Source organism: Suricata suricatta, chromosome 8 (assembly GCF_006229205.1).
Source record: "Suricata suricatta isolate VVHF042 chromosome 8, meerkat_22Aug2017_6uvM2_HiC, whole genome shotgun sequence".
Lineage (NCBI taxonomy): Eukaryota > Metazoa > Chordata > Mammalia > Carnivora > Herpestidae > Suricata > Suricata suricatta.
In genome coordinates this window covers 3,943,509-3,962,592 of record NC_043707.1, presented here as the reverse complement: position 1 = coordinate 3,962,592, position 19,084 = coordinate 3,943,509, and the positions used below count along the sequence as shown (strand labels likewise).

At 43.4% G+C, this 19,084-nt stretch overlaps 1 protein-coding gene across 1 annotated transcript in view; it reads left to right on the top strand.

Annotated features, from left to right (window-relative positions):
- LOC115300043 (ectonucleotide pyrophosphatase/phosphodiesterase family member 7-like) overlaps window positions 1–18,814 on the top strand; it is a 34,112-nt gene extending 15,298 nt beyond the window's left edge. Inside the window, exons 2-5 of the mRNA XM_029949626.1 lie at window positions 3,372–3,517; window positions 11,051–11,677; window positions 13,985–14,225; window positions 18,645–18,814. Coding sequence (XP_029805486.1) covers window positions 3,372–3,517; window positions 11,051–11,677; window positions 13,985–14,225; window positions 18,645–18,814 — 1,184 coding nt within the window. The remainder of the gene's footprint in view (window positions 1–3,371; window positions 3,518–11,050; window positions 11,678–13,984; window positions 14,226–18,644) is intronic.
- The last annotated feature ends 270 nt before the right edge of the window (window positions 18,815–19,084 follow it).

Here is a 19,084-nt window from a genome sequence, read left to right as displayed (position 1 = left end):
ACATGAAATGATGCTCAGCATCACTCATCATCAGGGATATACAAATCAAAACCACATTGAGATACCATTTCACACTGGTCAGAGTGGCTAAAACGAACAAATCAAGAGACTATAGACGCTGGCGAAAATGTGGAGAAATGGGCACCCTCCTACACTGCTGCAGGGAATGTAAACTGTAAACTGGTACAGCTGCTCTAGAAAACAATGTGGAGGTTCCCCACAAAACCATCAATAGAACTCCCCTACGACCCAGCAATAGCACTGCTGGGGATCTACCCAAGGGATACAGAAGTGCCGATGCATAGGGGCACATGTACCCCAATGTTCAGAGTGGCACTTTCAACAATAGCCAAATTATGGAAAGAGCCTAAATGTCCATCACCTGATGAATGGATCAAGAAGATGTGGTATATATATATATACAATGGAATACTACATGGCAATGAGAAAAAATGAAATCTGGCCATTTGTAGCAAAATAGATGGACCTAGAGGGTGTCATGCTAAGAGAAATAAGTCAGGCAGAGAAGGACAGATACCATATGTTGTCACTCATAAATCTAACACGAGAAACCTAATAAGAGACCATGGGAAAGGGAAAGGCGGGGGAAAGAGTTGGGGAGAGGGAATGAGGCAAATCATGAGAGACCTCTGAATGCTGAGAACAAACTTAGGGCTGAAGAGGGAGGGGGGAAGAATAAGGGAGGGTGATACTCATGGAGAGGGGCACTTGTGGGGAAGAGCACTGGGTGTTATATGGAAACCAACTTGGTAATAAACTATTAAATAATAATTAAAATATTAATTTAAAAAAAGGAAAGCTGCTACCAACCCAAATTTTAGAGTAATGGGTAATCTGCTAGACCTAATCCACATGCATGTGTGGCTCTGACATGTCATCTGCTGTGATATGGCATGGCTCAGCCATGAGAAAACCCAGACACTATAACAAGGAGAGGATTTGTTATAGATTTCAAAAAGTCTTCCATTACTCATTCGTGAGGCAAGAAAAGTTCTTGCCCATTTGGCCCCCACCTACCCATAACAAAATACTCTATCTTGTGGTATTCAACTCCCCCCCGCTTGATATACAGTATGACAGAGAGATTAAAAGCCCAGGCTGTAACACTCAACACCATCAGTCATTCGGTAAATGCACATCAAACCCAATGAGATAACATTTCACATCCACTAGGTTGGCCACTATCAAAAAAAGGATGAAAACAAGTATCAGTGAGGATATAGAGAAATTGGAACTCCTGCACATTGCTAGCAGAAATGTAAAATTGTACAGCCACTATGGGAAATGGTTTGGCAGTTCCACAAAAAGTTAAACAAAGTGTCACCATATGACCAAAGTATATGCCCAAAGAATTGAAAGCCAGGACTCAAACAGATACTTGTACATGAATGTTCATAGCATCACTATTCCCAGTAGCCAAACAACCTAGAAACAACCTAAATGTCCACTAACTGATAGATGGATAAACACATTCTGATCTATTCATACAATGGAATATTATTCAGCAATAAAAAAAAAGAATGACATACAGATACAGGCTACAACATGGATAAAGCCAGAAAACATGAGGCTACAGTAAAAGAAACCAGACACAAGAGGTCATGTATTGTAAAATTTCATTTATATGAAATATCCAGAATAGTCAAATCTATAGGGACAGAAAGCACATTAATGGTCATTAGGGGAATGGAGGACTGAGGAGTAACTGCTCATGGGTACAGTCTTCTTTTGGGGTGATGAAAATACCTTGGGACCAGAAAAATGTTATTATCGCACAACATTGTGACTGTACTAACCACCACTGAATCGTACATTTTAAAATGTTAATGGTTAATTTTATGTTTTGTAAATTTTACCTATCAAAAAAAAAAGTATGGGCTGTAACCAAACCTCCTGGGTTCAGAGCCCAGTACTGCTACATGATCTTGAGCAAACCCTGTGTCTGTTTCCTGCAAAGAGATAAATTTCTAAAGGAAAGGCTATAATAGTAACCACCTTGCAGGGTTGTTGGGAGCATTAGATGAGTACTTGTCCCTACAAACTTAGAAAGGTGTCAGTTTATGGCAGGATAGTAAATTTGTGCCAGGATTCCATCACACAAACCTAGTATTCAGGCAAACCAAGGCCAGGCAGGTTAGAGACTTGTTCAAGTTCATGTAACAAATTCAGAAGCCAACTCAGAGTGGGTAACCGGCTCTCTTTGTACTCTAGGTCCATGCTCTTCCCCTGTTGACCACCCAGTCTGATCCCTGACCAGGAATCTTGATACCAAGACCTCAGTCCCTGACAGCAGTGCAATTTTTGCCCAATGACCTCAAGCATGGTCTATCCACAAGGGAGAAATGATAAAGTAACAACCACTTTTGCTTCTTCCCAGCTGAAAGCCTTGGCCATTCTAAGAGGACTTTACCCACCAGCAGCTTGGCAATGACTGAACCAGCGGAGAATTTTCTCTTCTCGATTCTCATGACCATCAAGTTCTAGTCATAGAACGTTTTGCCTTGATTTACGTTAGAAATAGGAGAAATCATCACTATCTTATTATAATCAGTAGGGCCACCCAGAGGATTCTGTTCCAGAAGGTGGAGGAGTGGACACTCAGCTGTTCCCTGGGTCTTTTGGTTCAGTCTTCAGACTGCCCCCCATATGCACTCTCCTTTGCCCTCATACAAAATACGCAGGTATTTTCTATATCTGGTTCAATTCTTATGTTTTCAAAAATAATCTAGCTTACTAACATTCCCCAACATCAACTTTCCTTCTTTAAGTAGAGAGAAATAAGTCTATACCAACCTATGTCTAGAACTCCTTCTTGATTCCATTGTTTTCCTCAAACAGCAGAGCCAATGGGAGTCCTAGGAAAAACTTTGAGATATTTGCCAAGAATTTCACCCACTGGATATTCAATATTGAATCATACCATCACAAACATAAGATAAGGAATATCATTCCACAGGAAATGTCCAAATCCCAGGCTTTTGCCTCTGGACACAGAATAACCTAAGTAACCTGGCCTCCCCATGCCTTCCCTCCTCCCCCATCAGTTTCTACAGCCCACTCCAGCTTCCTCCAGGACTGTGTGCTCTGTTCCAGGGAGCAGGTCCAATCTGGCAGGTATGAGATTCAATTCTTTATGGTATGGAATTCAATGAGATTCCCTTTCTTTATGGCTACCAATGTTTGCACCTCCAGAAAACCAAATCTGAAGCCCCAGGATGGCCACCCAGAGTGACAGTCCCCCAGAAGAGGCCAACCAGAAGGATGATGGAGGAGGTCTTAAGATCACTTTGATACCCCTGGCAGTATCCATTCATAGAATTTATCAGTACCTTCCCTTCTTCATTCCCAAGGTCGCTGGATTGAAGATCATGGAGTCATTCACAACATGATGTTTAACACAGAGACACTCTGGAAGTTCTCCTTTAAGACTACACAGAATAAGACTGAATGGTGGGACAATGGTGTTCTCCCCCTCTGGATCACAGCCCAGAGACAGGTATGCTCAAAAACACTGGATTGGCTTCCAGGGACATTGAGTCTCATTCCTAAGCATGTGGGACAGGGGTTAGAAACTATGACCTTCAGTAAGTGACTTAACTTCTCTAAGCACATTTCCCTAAATATGTAATAGGAATGACAATGATGTACTTATTTAACAGATGTGATATAAGTATTGAATGAAATATGCATTTAGCCATTAGTGATAGATAGTCTCTATGAGGGCAGAGTCTAGCTTATTAATCATGCATGAGTGTACCTCCAGGGCTCACCATAGGGTCTGAACCCAGCAGCACTTTCATAAATATGTTTATACACTTGTCTCAGACTTAAGCATAAAAGCCCTTAGGAATGAAGTTGACCATTTAATGAATTTTCAGACCATGAAAAGTTCTTAAAAGAACATTCACTTGAAAGGATGCCAGTAGCCATTTATTATTGCCTCAAAAAGGCAGAAATCATGGTTTGCCTCCCTCCCTCTCTGTAACTATTTTTCCCCCTTCTGCTCCCCCATGGTCTTCTATTAAGTTTCTTCTGATTCATATATGAGTGAAAGTATATGGTATCTGTCTTTCTCTGCCTGACTTATTTCACTTAGCATAACACCCTGCAGTTCCACCCACATTGCTACAAATGGCCAGATTGCATTCTTTCTCGTTGCCATGTAGTATTCCATTGTATATATACACATCTTCTCCATCTAGAGATGAGAACAAACAGAGAATTGACAGGGGGTGGGGGTGAGGGGAAAATGGGTGATGGTCATTGAGGAGGGCACTTGTTGGGATGAGCACTGGGTGTTATATAGAAACCAACTTGATAATAAACTATATTTTTCTAAAAGGTAGAAATCAGAGCTGCGTGTTTAAGTCCTAGCCCCAAACCTTTTGTCAGCTTTGTGTTTTCTTAATAAGCTTCCACAGTCATCACTTCAGAGTAGGACCTCCTCCGTGTCTTCCCCAAGACATCAACCCTTGTTCCAAAGATCCCCTTTACCTCTATGCTCCGACGTACACTGGGTGTCATGTTACAAGGTAGTGCCGTTGCAGCTCAGAATGCAGGCTGCGAATTTGGACTCCTGGAAAAGGATCCAGCCAGCTCCCCCTTTCTCCAGCTGCGTGACCTGGGGCAACAACACACTCCTCTCTGTGTGTGATTTGACCCACTCATAAAATGAAGATTGTCAGAGTCCCCGCTTCTTAGGCCCACTGTGAAGGCTAACTGAGATAATGCATGTAATGTCTTGAAAACTAAATGTTCAAAAACTATCAGTCATTAAAGGAAGTTGAATTATTTTAGCACTTCAGCTGGTCATTGCAGCTCTAAGCCAGAACTACCCAAAGGAATGAACTTTGATGATGGACATCTTCTACTGTGTGCTTTCCAAAATGGAAGCCACCAGCCATGTGTGGTTATTGAGTTCTTAAAATGTGGCTTAGTGAGACTGAGGAACCAACTTTCCTTTAAAAAATTTTCTTAATGTTTTTAATTTATTTTTGAGAGAGAGACAGCATGAACAGAGGAGGGTCAGAGAGAGGGGGAGATATAGAATCCAAAGACAAGTTCCAGGCTGTAAGCTGGCTGGCAGCACAGAGCCCAATGCAGGGCTTGAACCCACAAACCATGAGATCATGACCTGAGCCAAAGTCGGACGCTCAACCGACTGAGCCACCCAGGCACCCCAGGAACCAACTTTTTAACTGCATTTAATTTTAATTAATTTCAACTTAAATATAAATACCACGTGGTATTTATAGGCTAAGGGCTACCATATTGGACAATGTAGCTCTAGATTAATCACAGGGAGTTGTCAATGACTCTCCCTGAGCTTCATTTTTCTCCCTAACTGTTGGGTTCTAGATTCCTTCCTCTTATGTCATATTTTTTAACTTTTAGGCAGAGACCATACAAATAAATTCTGTCCTCCCAAGAAAAAAAACATTCATAACACTACATGTCTAGTACTGATTTAAGTGCTTTACATTTATTAATTTATAACAGCTCTTAGGTGGGTGTTACAATTATACCCACTTAACAGATGAGTAAACTGAGGCACAAAGCAATGCCATAACTTCTCAAAGTCACATATCTGGCAAAAGGCAAAGTTGATATTTGAACTCACTCTGAGTTCACCAACTTTTAACTTTTAACCATAACATAATATTACTTCCTTAGCCAAAATATTTAGCCACGGATTTGACAGTGAATCTTGTATTTGCCTTGCAGCTAGAGAGGTCTGAGCAGTCTTCGTTAATTCACTATTTGGGGCACCTGGGTGGCTCAGTCAATTAAGTGTCCAACTTCAGCTCAGGTCATGATCTCATGGTTCATGAGTTCGAGCCCCACATCGGGCTCTGTGCTGAGAGCTCAGAACCTGGACCTGCTTCATATTCAGTCTCACTCTCTCTAATGCTCCCCCACTCATATGTTTGCTCTCTCTCTCTCTCAAAAATAAATAAACATTAAAAAATTTTAAAAGAAGAAACGTTAATTCACTATTCAACTTGCTATGCTATTTGTTCATTGGCATGAGGCTTCTGGTAGCATTCTTTCCTGTAGTTTTTCTTAATCACAGTTCTTGTCTCATTGCCACTTATTTTCAGGACTTCGTTTCCTTCTGCTCAACTCATAATCAGAGTGTTCTTCCCCGTTGCTGAATTCATAAGTGGTTATGCAGAAACAGGATCTGGTTCAGGGCCAGGCAACTGAAAACACACCATTCATTTGGCAGGTGAAAGTCAGGTTGGTGCATCTACCATTCTACCAGTGACATCTCCTGCCATGGGACATGGCCAGCAGCCTGAGGAGATAGCAGGAAAGCCACTGCAATCAAAGAAAACCTGTGGCCCCAGGTTAGCCCCCCAGTAACAGCATTCCAACTGGACCTAAATGTCATTCAGGAGCCCATATGTATTGCCAGGCAGGGCTATAGGGGGGTGGCCTGGCCTGTATCCATCACTGGAAAAATCCATCCTTTTCCTGAGTCTCTTCCAGGCAGGCTTTGTGGAGATCGATGCATTCACCTTTAATAGGACTAAAATGTTTTCCTTCCATGACACTAATGTTGCCAGAGTCCATCAAGATACACAAGAATTGACATGCCTTACAGATGATGCCTAAAAGATGGGACTCCCTGGCCACCTTTGTGTCCATTCTTCACGGTCCATGAGCATATCCACACTCCAGCAGGACTTCACTAATGGTCAGGGTATGAACGGAGAGGCTCCATTTAGAGCGAGCTTGGATTTTAAATGAGCATCCCTGATAAATGAACATGATTAATGGCTGAAGTGGTTCACTATGTTCAGAAGTCCTAATCCTCAGAAAAAGGCAGGCAGCCATGAACCATAAGACCCACGAAAACCATAAAAACCTAGGGGCACACTTCACCTCTCTATGGAGGAGCTATAAAGTGTATTAAGGAGTGAAAAGGCAGGGGATGATCTGAGTGAGTTCCCCAGGGCTGCCAAGAGTCTGTATCAGAACCACGGTAGGCTACTACCAGCAGGGGATTCAGAGAGACTGTGGGGAGGGTAGCTATGGTTTTCAATGTAAGCCAAGTCTCCTAGACAATAGTCTCCAAACTTGGAAAAAATGTGAGCAAGATGGTGCCAGCTGCTTCTGCCTAGAGTGTTAATAACAAGATAATTCATCCCAATATTGGCCCAAACCATGTTTTTATAATGCATCATAAGGCTCTAAAAATAATAATCTGACCTCCAAAAGGGTGTGGGATGGGGAGAAAATAGAATCTTGGCTGTCTTGCTCCTTATGTTCAGTGACTTCTGGAGCACAGAAAAGCAATGAAAACACTCAGACTTCTGAGCTTCACACACATATAGTCCATCTCTTTCCACCCTGTCACTCCCTAGAAGGAGGAACTAAGTCCTTTCTCTAAACCACTCACATTTCCCACCAAAGCACAATCACGATAATCTGTTCAAGGGCCTTCCTAAAACATGTGCACCTTGTGACATTCACGCTGTCACCTAAAGGAAGAAACAAGACAAAATACAAAACCAAACCAAAACTTTTGCTCTAATGAATAGTTCTGAAAAGTTTGGTGGAATCTGCACAAAACCCAAGAATTTTTCCCAGAGAAAGTACCAACTCTTGTTTTAAAAAAGCAACTTAAGAATAATAGCCACATTGATGCAAAACTACACTAAGGGAGAATAATGAACCTAATAAAACCAACGATTTTCCAATTGCTATTGCTACTGGAAACACTGATTATGCTAATTAAAGGGTAGAATAGTAAATACCCACTCTTTTGCATCCAATTAACTGCTCAGATTATTTCTCAGAAATATTTGTTGAAAATAGCACTTTTGATTATCACGGGTCCCAAATAAACAGAGTCGTGTGTGTGTGTGTGTGTGTGAGTGTGTGTGAGTGTGAGTGTGTGTGTGCACACACTCAAATATACATTCTCTCTGGAGCTCTTTTCATGGAGTAGTGTAACTCTTAAAATTCCTATGGGACCAAGTGAAAAAAAAATCATAGTTCCTAAACTACAGCTTGGGAGATCTTTAAAGAAGGTGTACATTGAGAACACAGCATAAGAAAACAATTTCAAGTTGGAAACATCTGAGATTTAACATGAAAACATCAAGAACTCAACTGGATAGGCAGGGCTGCCTAAGTCCCTCATAAAGTCAATGTCAGCTTATTCTAGATAATAAAATAGGCAAACTATGTTATACAAAACGTGGAAAGTTTTATCCTTCCAACCAACTCAATTCTTCAAAGCAAAGTCAGTTTATAAGTAAGTTAAACAAAGTACCATCGCTAAAATCTGAGAATTATGAGTAATGCCAATCAGAAATGCAATAAATAAATATTAGAGGATTTGCAAGTTAAAGCAACCATATAAATTCTATTATCAGAAATGAAAATGCATTGCCTGAAGAGATTAAAAATAAGATGCTAAAACCCAAAAAAGAAAGAGCTTCTGTAACTATTTCCATAAGTTAATCAGGAGTGAGAATAGGATGGGTTTTGCACCCACAAAAGAAGATGCAATTCATGCATTCATTCAACATGCGCTTAACCAACAATTACCATTACTCTGAACTAGACCTGTTCTAGGTCCCAGGAGAAGAGTGGTCAACAGAATCAACATGGCCCCTGATCTCAGAAAATTCAGATTCTAGGGGAGGGAAACAGATAGTAAATAAGTAAACAAAGTAAGATAATTTCAGATTGAGTAAAGTGTTTTAGAGAAAATAAAACTAAATCACAGGATAGAAAATGAACGCTAGAGGGCAGAGGGCACAATATTTCACCTATAACTATGGATAACAAAACTTCTGGAGCCTTGCAAACAATTTAGTATTAAGAATTCTGCCTTTTGGGGGCACCTAGGTGGCTCAGTCGGTTGAGCACCCAACTTTGGCTCAGGTCATGATCTCACGGTTCATGAGTTGGAGTCCCACATCAGGTTCACTGCTGTCAGCTTGTCAGCATGGAGCCTGCTTCAGATCCTCTGTATGCCTCTCTCTGCCTCTCCCTCACCTGCACTCCCCCCACACACACAAAGAAAACTCTGGCTTTTTTTTTTTTAAATAGGCTCATACCTAGCATGGAGCCCAATGTGGGCCTTGAACTTATGACCCTGATATCAAGACCTGAGCTGAGATCAAGAGTCAGACACTTAACAAACTAAGCCACCCAGACACACCTGAAGAATTCAGTCTTCAAATTTCCTAAAAGTAGAAATTGAGGCAGGGATTTGGTGCATGTGAAACATTGAGGGAGAGTTCTCGGGAAATGGGAGTAAGGGAAACTGACAGGGCAGGGTTTGAAAGAAGAGATGGGGTCCCAGTTGGAGACCAGCTTCAGCCTGATCCCACAGGGAGCTCTGGAGCATGAATTAAACCCCCAGCATGAAGCAAGTAAGCTGGTCTTTTGTCGTCCCATCAGTCAATCACTGGCCATAGGCAGCTGGGAGTGAAGGAGCAGTATGGAACACTTTCCAAGATGAGATTTCGCCAAGATTTGGCCATTGGCTGAAGGTAATTTTCCAGAACATGGGGCAGTTGAAGTGAATGTGAGTGCAGTGGCCCAGTAAGGGGATCTGAGTAGAAAACCAACAGCATCTCATACAACTTCCAAACTGCTCTCCTGTTTCTCTCTCTAGCAGTGTACAGGAAGTTTTGTCATTACTCTCTATTATACTTTTCTGCTCATTCGTTGATCAAACAGCCACAACCCAGGTGCCATTATCTCAAAATTATTTCTGGCCATTTATTCTCCACACCAAATCAACCTTGTTACACCATTCTTGGTTCTGCTATAACCAACAAATCTTTGTGTTCTTCAGAACATCCAAACCTTGGGTGATATAGCAAGTGCCACAATACAGCCTTCAAAGTAATCCCTTTGCTGAGGCAAAGGAAAGCACTTGCTCCCCAGATAAGCAAATCATTCATTCACCGAGCCAAAAATCCACTGAGCCCCTACTATGTGCCATGTTCTGGTTGAGTCACTGCTTTACAACACTAGGACTTATTTAATGAGATATGTTCATCTTGTTGTTAACTCATTAGCAAGCATACATAATTTTTTTCCTAACAATTTCCCCAAGCTTTGTCAACAGCCACCTTTGTACTAGGGAGATTACTTAAGAATATTTCATGACTTTGCAAACACATGTGTTGTTAAAACAGCATACTGAACCACCTCTGGTTCAAAGCTTTCCTCTAGCCCTTACTTCTCCTCCCCACCCCCCAGAAGTCCCAAGATCAAATCTCATTGGTTCTTACTGGGACATGGGCCAACAGCTGAACCAGCCGCCATGGCCAGTGGATGTAGTGTCCTCTGATTGGCCAGGCCACAGCCACATCCCACTTCTGGAGCCTGATGTGGAACCAACACATCCCAAACCAACCATGAAGCAAGGGCAGGAAGGAGAGTCTCTAGGGAAAGTCAGGGCTCTCTGAACCAGTAGGGGGATATTGGGTGCTAGGCAGGCAAACATACTAACTGTCCATTATGCACATCAGGGGAGGCTTTTTGGTGGTTTGCTATACCTGGAGGGAAAGAAAAGACTGCCTAGCACATACCAAAACACAATACCCAACACTTTACCTTAAAGTCATCTGGCTTAATTCTCACAAAAATGCCATCAACTTTTTGATATTTTACATGTAGAAACCCTGAAGCAAAAGAGATTAAAGAACATGCTCACCATCAGCAACTTAGAAAGTACCATTTTTCCTGCATTCCAAGGAATTTTTTTTTCATTTTGCCATCTCTGAAGTTGGAGTGCATCTTAACAATCAGTGGAGTGTCATGGTTTAACTGGCAGCACTTTTCTTCTAGTAGCACATAAAATAATAACATGTCTTGCAACTAACAGTGTTTTAAATTTAATGAGACCCTGGTGAAGCCAGGAATGAAGTCCAATCCCATCTGACTCCAAAGCTCACATGTTCTCTAGGGCAGAGAAATCAACAACTCAGGCTTTGCCTATTACGTAAAAAATGTAAGATATAGCCCTGATGGAATTTTCTTCTTGTACTTGCAGGGGAGAAAGACAGCATCATTCCACTACCCTGGGGGAGGTGCAAAGTACAAAGGAGAGGCTGTCCAGCGGTCCCTGGTGGAGTCTTACACTCACCCAGACAGCAACGAGACAGAGTGGAGGGAGAACATCGATATTGTCATGAACTGGTTCACTAAGGAAGACTTTGACTTTGTGACTTTGTACTATGGAGAACCAGATAATGTAGGACACAAATTTGGGCCCGAGACGGAGAACAGAAGGGTGATGATTCAGCAAATTGACAGAACCATCGGATACTTGATGGAAGCCATTGAGAGGCACAGCTTGACCAAGCACCTCAATGTCATCATCACATCAGACCATGGCATGACCACAGTTAAAAAGAAACCCAATGTCACTGAGATCCTCTTGTCAAACTACATCAAGTTCAAGGACTTGGTCAAGTTTGATATCGTGGACTATGGTGGCTTTGGGATGATCCTGCCCAAACCAGGGCAAGAAGAAGCTGTTTACCAAGCACTGAAGAATGCACACCCTCACCTCAATGTGTACAAGAAGGAGGAATTCCCAGAACGCTTCCATTTTGCTAAACACAAGCGGGTCCTGCCAATTGTGATGTACGCTGACTCTGGTTATAACATCAATGGGGTGAGTTGATTCTAAAATGAATAAAGTCATCTTGGATCTGGGAGACAGCCTCTAGGAGAAATGATTCTGAAAAAAAATTAAAACATAAGTTGTAACCTACTGTTTTCTAAGTGTTCCCCACCCCCTTCCCCCATGCCCCACCCAACCAAACCTGTCCCATGTTACTGCTATGCAATTATACTAACAAAAATCCCTGTCCAAGGCTCTGTCCAGCACTATGCTAAAAATTTAACATGAGTTGTTAATTTTTGTCTTCCCATAAACCCTAAAGATAAATATTCTTATCTTCCCTGTTTTATTTAATGAGGAATAAGCCAAACCTAGAGAGAAGTGATTCAGGATTCGTATATGTGCTGCCGAAGCAAGCACAATTCGGGATTAGAAATATAAGGCTAATGTTTGAATCCAAGCCTGGGCTTGCTTGATCATTATGCACAGATCACCAGGAGATTCACCAACAATAACCATGTGCTTGTTCCCCTTTACAAATATCAAGAAGGAGGAGGAAAGGGACAGGGACAGGGAGAGAGAGAGAGAGGAAGAAGGAGAGGAAGGGGAGGGGAAGTAGGAGAGGGGAGAAAGAGAAAGAGGAGGAGGAGGAGAAAGGGGAGGGGGAAGGGGTAGAAGAGTGGAATGGGAGGAGAAGAAGAAGAAACCCTGTTCATACACAAAAACTTTTTTTATATAAATTTTTTTAATTTTTTTTTATTTTCAAGAGACAGAGCGCAAGCAGGGGAGAGTCAGAGAGAGAGGGAGAAACAGAATCCGAAGTAGGCTCCAGGCTCTGAGCTAGCTGTCAGCACAGAGCCCAAAGTGGGGCTCGAACCCACGAACCGTGAGATCATGACCTGAGCCGAAGCTGGACGTTTAGCTGACTGAGCCACCCAGGCAGCCCATACACAAAAACTCATATGCAAATGTTCACAACAGCATTATTCATACTAATCAAAAATTGAAAACAAACCAATTGTCCATCAATTGATGAATGGATAAACAAAATATGGTATATCCATACAATGGAATATTATGTTGCCATTAAAAGGAACAAGGTATTGATACACACTACAACTTGAATGAACCTTGAGAACACTATGTTCACTGAAAGAAAGTAGATACAAAGGGCTATATATGATTCTATTTAAGTGAAATGTTCAGCATAAGCAAATTTATAGAAACAGAACACAGACTGGCAGTTGTCTAGGATGGGGGAGGGGGAGAGATTCAGGAGGAAATGGGGAGTGACTACTGAAGGGTACAGGGTTTCTTTTTGGAGTGCTGAAAATTGATTGTGATAGTTACACAACTTTGAAAAAAATTTAAAATCACTGAATTGTACACTTTAAATGGGTACATTATATGATAATTATACAAATTATATCTCAACAAAGCAATTATGAAAAAATAAGCAAGCCTAAAGAAGAAAATACCAAAAGCAATGCTAACTGTGAGACATTTGTAAGGTGGTCTGGTTTTTGTTGACTATCAACCAATAATTCATGGCAAAACAAAATTTAGGTGATGTTTACACATCTCATGACAGAAGACCATCCCAGAAATAGTTTGAAGAACCTTGTCCTAGGCTATGGACATGAGCCAAACATTATAATTATGTTTGCAATCTGTTCAGAGTATAACAGGTATAGGAAAATTCGTAAGTTTATTGTTTAATGTTGGTGGAAATAGTCACAGTAAAATGCAACAATTTCTTGATATTTTGCAATCCCTCACATGACTCAGAACACTGATGATGCATGCCCAAAGCTAAGGTCTTGCCAAACAGAGATTCCAAAGCCAATGGCCTCCTTCTAAACCTGGTTCATGATGTAACAAGTTGAGAGTGATGTGAAGGAATTTAATAAAACAGTCATATTCCCAACCTAATCAACCAGATTTGAGGGAGTAGGGAACCATCTGAACTGACCATTAGACAGAAAATCCTTTGGGTCTCAATGCCTCTCATTGAGTACAATTCTCAGATCCCCATCCACCTGCCTGCTGTGATGTGCACAGTGATGTGGGTGTTACGCTTCTCTCTTCAGGATTAAGGAATTTGCAAAAGCAGTATGTCTGAACTTATCATTATTGTCAGTATTATCCTCTTGCTGTGTCTAATGGGTATGCTTTCTGTATTCTCTTCCTTAAATATCTTTCATTCCTTATTCTTCTCTTTGGCACTGCAGAGCAGTGTCCTTCCTTGTGATTTAAATTTTCAAAGGTTTCATGGATCTGACAAGCATGACAATAACTAAGGGACAGTTTTCTTTCAGGGGATTGGAATCTAACATGGTTTTGTTATTTTTTTTTCAGCGATTAATAATATATTTCAACAAAGGAGATCATGGCTTTGATAATGTCCACATGGACATGAAGACCATATTCAGAGCTTTTGGGCCAGATTTCAAGAAGAATCATCTAGCGGAGCCTTTTGACAGCATCCACATCTACCCGCTCATGTGTAAGCTCCTGGGGGTTACCCCTGAACCTCATAACGGCTCCCTGGCAGTCACCCAGGAAATGCTTGTGGACTCATTCAATGAGCAGCAGCCAGGTGAGATACAAGAGCAACCATCAGAAAATTGGCAGTGTGATTTTTTCTGTCCTGAGATAGAAAAGAATGAAAAAGAGGTTGGGGCAGGGGAGTGAGGGGGCCAGGGGCAGAATGGAGCAGAATAATCCTGTTTCCCCAGCAGCGTCAGCACCTGCAGGGCAAGATAGAAGCAGCTCTAAACAGGTAGCAAAGGAAGCCGGGAATGCCTCCACATGCTGGTGACATTTCATACAGTGTCTCTGGGGCCAAAGGAAGGTTCCAGAGAGAAAGAAAAGCAATAATCCTTCTGATCCTTAGACATCGCAGGCAATCTGCCCGGATATCCCTTCTAGATACAGAAAAGCAGCCTCCCTTCAGCAATTCAGCCTTGCTAGTACCTGGAAGAAAGCTGCTCACGGTGGAGGAAGCCTTACCAGTGCACTCATTGCTGAAAAAAGAGGGAAGGGGATATTTCCATAAATGAGGCTGCTAATTCTTAAGACTTCAAAACCTTAAATCTGGGTGATCTAAAGGAAGAATTAAATGGTCCCTGAGAATGCAGTTGTTTGCAGCTAGCGGCCAGCTTTTCTTCTGCCAGGAGAGACTTAGAGGCTGCTCAGTGATTTATCATACTTAAAGCAACTACACTCAATCAAAACAGAGTATAAAGGACACTCTTTTCCCTTCTCCTAAGCCACTGCACATGATTTTCTTGTGAACTTACAGGAAGCAGGACATTTTGTAGGAAACTACTTAAATGAATGACCAACTCACCAAATTATTGAGGAATTTTTTTTAAGTTTCAGAGTTTTGCTTTAACTGTTTTGGCCCCTACCGCTGTCCCTACCTGCCATTGGGGGCCTGGGGTAAGGTGTCTGACTGTTGTCAGTTATTAATAAGCAGAATCTCCCACTGATTTTCAGCAAATTGGCTTTTAGCAAATCGGTCACTTGGCAAAGTGGTCATTAGGCAAATGGATCATTTGGCGAATAGGTCGTTTAGTAAATCGGCTTTCAACGACTTGCCCTATGAGGTTTCCCTACAGTGAGCACTTTCTTGGGTTAAATGTACATTTCATTTCCATAATTAATATTCACCAGAGCCTAGATGGAAAACTTCCCAGGGACCCAGAAGCAGCCAGAACATCTTCTTAATAATCAAACAATTAAAAACCATCTGATATTTTATCAGGAGTGGAGACACAGAAGACAATCCCTCTCGAAAAGATAGCGATTGGTCTCGCAGTTGTCACAGGAGTTCTTGCAGTTCTGTTTGTTGCTAGTGTGACATACACAGCCATTCGTCGGAAAAAGAAGTGAGTGTTCTTTGGGTTTCCCAGGGTTCATCAGTGTACCTTATAATAAGGCACCTCAACCACTTCCTGGATGACAGAGGGGGTCCAGTACTTTGAGAACCCAGCAACCAGAGCCAGGTTCGGGACTTGTAAAGTGAGCAGTCACTCAAGGCCCAGGGCTCAAAAGAGCCCCCACCTTGGTTTAATAATCTACTGTCACCATTTCAGAAAGAGAGAGAAAGAGAAAGAGAGAGAGAGAGAGAGAGAGAGAGAGAGAGAGAGAGAGAGAATCCCAAGCAGGCTCCATGCTCAGAGCCCGACTTAGGGCTCATTCTCACAACCCTGGGATCATGACTTGAGCCAAAATCAGAAGTCAGAAGCTCAACCAACTGAACCAATTCAGGTGCCCCAGAATCCTTTATTTTTTTTTTTTACAAGGACCTTGCATTTTCATTTTGTACTGGGCCTCCAAAATTAAATACCAGTTGTATTAGTTTCCCATGGCTGCCATAACAAAGTACCACAAAGTACCTGGCTTAAAACAACAGATATTTATTGTCTCACAGACCTGGAGGGTAAAGTCCAAAATCAAGGTGTTGGAAGGTCCAAGCTCCCTCTGAAATCTGTATGGGAGAATCCTTACTTGCCTCTGCTAGCTTCTGGTGGGGGCTGGCAATCCTTGGTATTCCCTGGTTTTATAGATGCATCATTCCAGTCTCTGCCTCTAACATCACAGGGCAATCTTCTCCCTGTGTCTCTGTCTTTACATGGTGCTCTCTTCTCTGGTGTCCATGACACCAGTCATGGGACTTAGGACCCTCTGTAATCCAGGATGACCTCACCTTAATTATATCTGCAAAGACTCTATTTCCAAATAAGGTCACCAATACCATAAGATCCTAAGTACCAGGGGTTAGGACACCTTCTCTGGAGAGACACAATCCAACCCAAAACCCTGATTCTGCCACCAACTAAAGCATTAGAGAGCCCTGGTGCACTTCTTTCCATATCTCAATAGTTATATCATTAGACTGAGCTTCCCATATTCCTTATTATACCCAACCCTGACCATTCACATAGCTCCTGTCTCAATAAAATGGAGGCCTCCTGAACACTATAAACAGCCTAAGGAAAGTCAGAACTTTACTTAACCTTAACTCCATTACAAAGCCCACATTTAATGTAATTTATATATGAACTATAAAAATTTCCTATAAGTTGAAACACGACCTCTAAAGGTCTCCACACCCTGAAGCAACATTTTAAAAAGAAATCAATTGGTCCTTTTCTACAGAAACCATCAGCGATAGGAGAGATAAACGAAAAGCTTCAATGTACTGATTGAACTGCCATGCCCACAGCATAATTTCTAAAAGGAAACCATTCTGTACAGTGAAAATGCATTAGATGGTCATTGTTACTGTTGCCATTGTTGTTGTTAAAAACCTCAAATCCAGAAGTTGAATCCTTAATATAGCACGTGCACACACACATCCCCTCTTGCCGCTGGCAGGACCATGGGCAAGACCTCACGCTTCTCTCTGTATCAACACTCCCTCCAAGTTTTACTTTTTGTGGTACCTAATCCTCATTTACACCTGAACACACACCTATGAGGTGACAGGGGCCTTAAACATCTCTTCAGGGTCTCGATTTTTCCAGATTCAGGTCTGAGATATGTGACCTTATGACCTTCCTCCCTCCCTAGAGGCCACACACCAAGATAAAGGTTTCTTCTGGGCTACAGACCACTCGGGGTCCTGTCCCAAACTACACCCCATCTGGCATAAGGACAGGCTGAACCAGCCTAGATTTATTAATATCTTAGTATAACATCACACAGTATTACTTATTATGGCACTGACTATACATGCCCTTTTGCTCCACAGAAGAAAGGCAATTAATAGCTACTTTGTGTGTTAACGGAATAAGCCTAGGATTTACGAGTTTGACCCTTTCCCATTGGTTTTCATTGTCTACTGCAGGCAGAGAGCTGAGCAAAAGAGCGAAAGTGGACCAATCGGCCTGGCCCAGTTCTGAAGCAAGGACCAAGACGCCGCCCCGCTTAGGCGCCCGTATCTCAGGTGATTCTACCTCAGGATATTGTGACTGAGAGGACTTCTGCAGCATCAGACCCAGAAGCCATTAATCCCGTGTAAAAACACAGCAAGAATCACAGTCCACCCTCTTTATGTAAATCAACAGTGTCGAGAGAATAAAAGACATTCTTGTGTGGGATCCTGTGCTCCCTGGGTACTGGTGGGAGAACAACAGATATGAGAATAAACGCTTTCAATTAGAATTAATTCTCCACTCGTTCTCATAGCTGAGCAGGGCTCAGGGTTTCTCATCTGAAAGGGGTAATAAGATTTAATCGGTCCCCTCATCTACCTTCCGCAAGTATCTTTAGCAAATTAGCTCTCAAGACTCCCCCAAATGGGAGTTTTAGGAGAGATGTGCTGAAGTAAATGTGTTACTCTTTGAACACAGTTCAAACTCCAGAGGCAGCACCGGTGGATTGCTGTCTATCCTGCCTTTCACTCGAAACATAAAAACGTCTAATGGAAATAATAATTTTTTTTTCTTTTCTTCCCCATCCCCCACCACCCCCAAGAGGAGCCCTCTTACTCTTCAGATTCCTTTCCCTACAAAGTCAAAACTCCCACTTTTGTAAGTCCTCCTAGGGCACGCCTGCTTCCCCCTGAGGCCCTGAGCCCCTGAAGGGCAAGGACACGCCTGGGTTTCCCTCACGGTCGCACCCCCAGCGCCTGACAGCACCGGGCACGCAGTAGGTGCCTAGTAAGTGTTTGGTGAAGACAAGGCTGGGCTAGGGACAGGCCCGAGGCCGGGGGGCCGGGGAGGCCTGGCCGGGTACTGAGGCGGTCACGGAGCGGGCGTGACCCTAGCCTGACCTCGGCCTGCCCCTCAGCGCAGCGCTCCCACCGCGGAGGCGGCTGCAGGTCGCCGCTGAGCACCGCGCTGTGGAGGGCACGCGGACCGCAAAGGGGACTAAACCCCGCGACGGCCTCCAAGAGAACGAGCGTTTAAGATTCTGACAGAGCGGCGCAGGTCACAGCCCTCCACTCATCTTGCAGCGCCCCGAGTGAGGGACTAAGCTTCCTTGCCCACTAACCTACCCCACCCAGCACCTCGACCCCACGGGCGGCAGAGGCCTGAGGCTCCTACCCTCCGGCCTGGGGACGCGGCCCTGGAACGTGAGGGCCGTCAGGCTCACTGCCTCCCAGCAGTGCAACAGGGAGGGCGCTACGCTTCCGCCAAAAAGTGCCCCGTGAAGGCGCGGGAACAGCGAGAGTGATTACCTGGCCCTTCGCCTGACTGGACGCTACCAGGGAGCAGCCGCCTCCCACCCGCCCACACTTGGCGCCAAAGCTCTCACTCCGCCCCTAAAACCCCAGGCCCACCCCTTCCGACCCTGGCCCCGCCTCCCACGCGCCCATGGGGCCGGGCCCTCGCCCGGCTCCGCCTTAGCCCCGCCCCCAAGTCCTCTGGGCCCCGCCCCGCTGCCGCCCCGTCTCCCGGGCGACACCGCGGCCTCGCCCCGCCCTGCCATGGCGCCCGAGGAGAG